Genomic DNA, 3,331 nt, shown 5'->3' with positions numbered 1-3,331 from the left:
CCATGTTGTGTGTGTTTCTAGGAGCAGCTCCGTCTCTGCTCACTGCTCACCTTTATAATGTTCACAGCCTGTTTCAGCTTCTGCATCTTCTTCTGCTTCTCCTGGATTCTCTGCTGGAAATTCATCTGCTCCTCCTTCAGCTCAGTCTGAGAACAGTTATAGTTGTTTAGATATTATTTTTCTCCTGCATCTCCCCCTGCTTTATACATGAGCTCTCACACACACACACACGGCCAGACCTCAAGCACATCAGAATCAGAATCAAGTTTAGTGGCCAAGTGTGTGACACACACAAGAAATATGGTTCCAGCCATTAATGACTCTCAAAAGTACAGACATCAATAACACAACACATTTAACTATACAAGACGAAACAGGACAATATAGACATTATGAGTACACATTCAATGCTCTCTCCCTTTCTACACACACACACACACACACACACACACACACACACACACACTGTTTTTCAGATCGTTCTGCTGCAGCTGCACTGTGTCATGTCCTCTGTGTTCATGCATCGTACACAGATAACAGATGAAGCTTTGGTCGGTACGACAGTAGATCTTCAACACTTCATCATGCTCAGAGCAGATCTTCTCTTGTAGATTTCCAGAGGCTTTGATTAAAGTGTGTTTTTTCAGACCAGGAACTTCATAATGAGGTTTCAGATGAGTTTCACAAAAGGACGCCAGACACATCAGACACGACTTGACGGCTTTGTGTTTCCTCCCGCTACAGAAATCACATTCCACATCTCCAGGTCCAGCGTAACAGTGAGCAGGAGAAGCAGCTCGGACTTCAGTCTTCTTCAGTTTCTCCACCACTTCAGCCAGCATGTTGTTTCTGTGTAGAACAGGCCTTGGAGTGAACGTGTGTCTGCACTGAGGACAGCTGTAGACCCCCTTCTGATTCTCCTGATCCCAGCAGTCATTAATACACACCTTACAGAAACTGTGACCACACGGGGTAGTCACTGGATCCTTCAGGAGATCCAGACACACTGGACAGCTGAACTGATCCTGAGTTACTGAAATACTGGCCTCTGCCATTTTCTTAGTGCTCTGCAAAGTTTCTGTTTCTCTGAACAGAAGCAGTTACTTCCTGGTTGTGTGTGTAAGAAAGAAAAAGGAGGAGCACAAAGACAGAGTTCATGAACATTAACCATTTCATGGGGTTACAATTGCTTCCAGGGCAAAATAAAACCTGAAACCTGGATCATATAATATTCTAGATTGTCTCCAAACGTAAACGAGTCCCTGCACAAGTTACACCCATTTTCCATGGCATCTATACAGAATTAAATAACTGACCTCTTTATTGAAATTACATTATTTTATGTATTTGATAAATCTCTGTACATTTACAGTTTGAGATGTGTTGACCAGGACATCCAGAGCTGGATTTCATTTTGAACCAATGGTGGCAGCACAAAATGTTCAGAAAACCCTTCCTAATCAGTCATCCAAGGCAGTTTTATACTAAGGTAGAGTGGCGACACTAATATTCTTTATTTATCACAGGGGATGTGCCACAGGAGGACGTGTAAACCCAAGAACCCAAGAAGGGGACGTGTGAACCCATTTCCCAATTTCATCTCATAATGTAGGTACAAAATCTCAAAATCTTTACTAATGCAAAGATGAAGCTCTGGTGCCTTTAAACTTTTTCCCTTTTCATTATCGTGTGTTTCTGCCATGAATGAAATCTATATTTTCTGCTACAAAGCCACGTTAGGATATTTAAAGAAGCTCTTAATGAGTGAGTAGAATCAGCACATTTGGAGCAGTAATGAGCACAACATATTTTCTTCTTGAGTAATTTATTCCTTTATCACTTTATTGCAGTCAATACAACCCGGTCCTAGAAGGCCTTTCAGGAGTGAGATTTCTTAACATCAAGACACCCGTCAGTTATCAAGTGCGAATTCACGTGGTAAATCTTTCACTTTTTATACCCCAAATTTACTTAAACGTACATATTATTCTCAAACTTCTCCCCCTTACTACTTTACATACACTAATTATTTTGCGAGTTTTTGCATATCCCACCTTTTACTTACGTGTTTTCTGGTAAGTTTATACCTTTTCTTGGTAAAATGCCACCCCTTTCATTTACCTCCATACATTTCTAATTTACATGTACCATAAACCTCTGATGGTGACCTTTCCTTCTTGTAAAAAATCCCCTGATCATGCATTTTACCACTTAAAAAACAACCCCAATTTTCACCCCTTTTTGTTTTGTTTGCTTGTTTTTTTTTCCATTCCTTGCAAGAATTCCCTTTTCTTTTCATATACTGCCTAATCCCTTTATCCTCCCATAGTAAAATCTTAGATTAGATTTTCTGTATTCTTAGCTTTGTATTAATTTAATAGATTTTTCCAGTATTCATCTTAGTTTGTGCTTTTTCTACAATTTTTATCCGTGCAAAATATTTCTATTTTCTCTGACTGCATCTTTATGAGTTTCCTGTCCTGAACTTTTTCTAAATCAAATTTAGCCTATATCTTAACTATAAGATTCCTTAGCGCTTCCTGAATGTTTGTGTGTCTTGGTCATTGAACATCTTATACTACTCGTTTTCATTAACTGATGATGTGTAAGTTCTGTGCCTAATGCTTCATGGCACTTCTCTTTTATAAGATTTTGTATACATATATAGATTTTTTTGTATTTTTCCTCCTACTTAAGATTCTAATTTGATTATATGGATTATATGTGCATGAATGCAGTTTGATTATAGTTAGAGCATGTTGCCTGCAAGTTGCTCGGTGCATTGGCTGCAATGCCCATAAGATAAGATAAGATAAGATATACCTTTATTCGTCCCACAGTGGGGAAATTTCTCTGTTACAACAGCAAAAAATAAATAAATGCAAATATATAAAAGATTAGACACATACTACAGTATAAAGTATATACACAACACAATGTATAAATACAAATAAGGAAAAAGTAGGTATTGCCGGTGGTATTGCACACAGGTGGTATTATTACACAGTTAAACAGTAATACCAGTAAGTATTATGGTGCCTGGTTCACTGGGAGCAGCTGTGATTGTAAAGTCCAATAGCAGCATGGAGAAAAGACCTTCTGTCACGCTCCTTCAGACACTTAGGATGTAACAGTCTGTCACTGAAGGAGCTGCTCAACGATGAAACGGTTACATACAAGGGGTGAGAGGCGTTCTGCAGCAATGATGATAGTTTTGCTACCATCCTCCTTTTCCCACCTCCTGTACAGTTTCCAGGGGAATCCCCAGGACTGAGCTGGACTTCCTGATCAGCTTGTCTAGTCTCTTCCTATCTGCAGTAGAGATGCTGCT

At 39.2% G+C, this 3,331-nt stretch overlaps 1 protein-coding gene across 1 annotated transcript; it reads right to left on the bottom strand.

The window, feature by feature from the left end:
- Nucleotides 1–471: 471 nt before the first annotated feature.
- On the bottom strand, nucleotides 472–1,133 carry LOC124382502 (E3 ubiquitin/ISG15 ligase TRIM25-like; the record flags this gene model as incomplete). The annotated part of the gene is given in 2 exon segments (XM_046844574.1): nucleotides 472–494; nucleotides 497–1,133. Coding segments are annotated over 2 exon segments (582 nt in total), but the record flags the coding sequence as incomplete, so codon positions are not given.
- Between the last annotated feature and the right edge of the window lie 2,198 nt (nucleotides 1,134–3,331).

The sequence above is a fragment of the Silurus meridionalis genome, unplaced genomic scaffold (genome assembly GCF_014805685.1).
Source record: "Silurus meridionalis isolate SWU-2019-XX unplaced genomic scaffold, ASM1480568v1 Scaffold541, whole genome shotgun sequence".
NCBI lineage: Eukaryota > Metazoa > Chordata > Actinopteri > Siluriformes > Siluridae > Silurus > Silurus meridionalis.
Note: the sequence above shows the minus strand (reverse complement) of the source record. Positions and strands in the feature narration are given on the sequence as shown.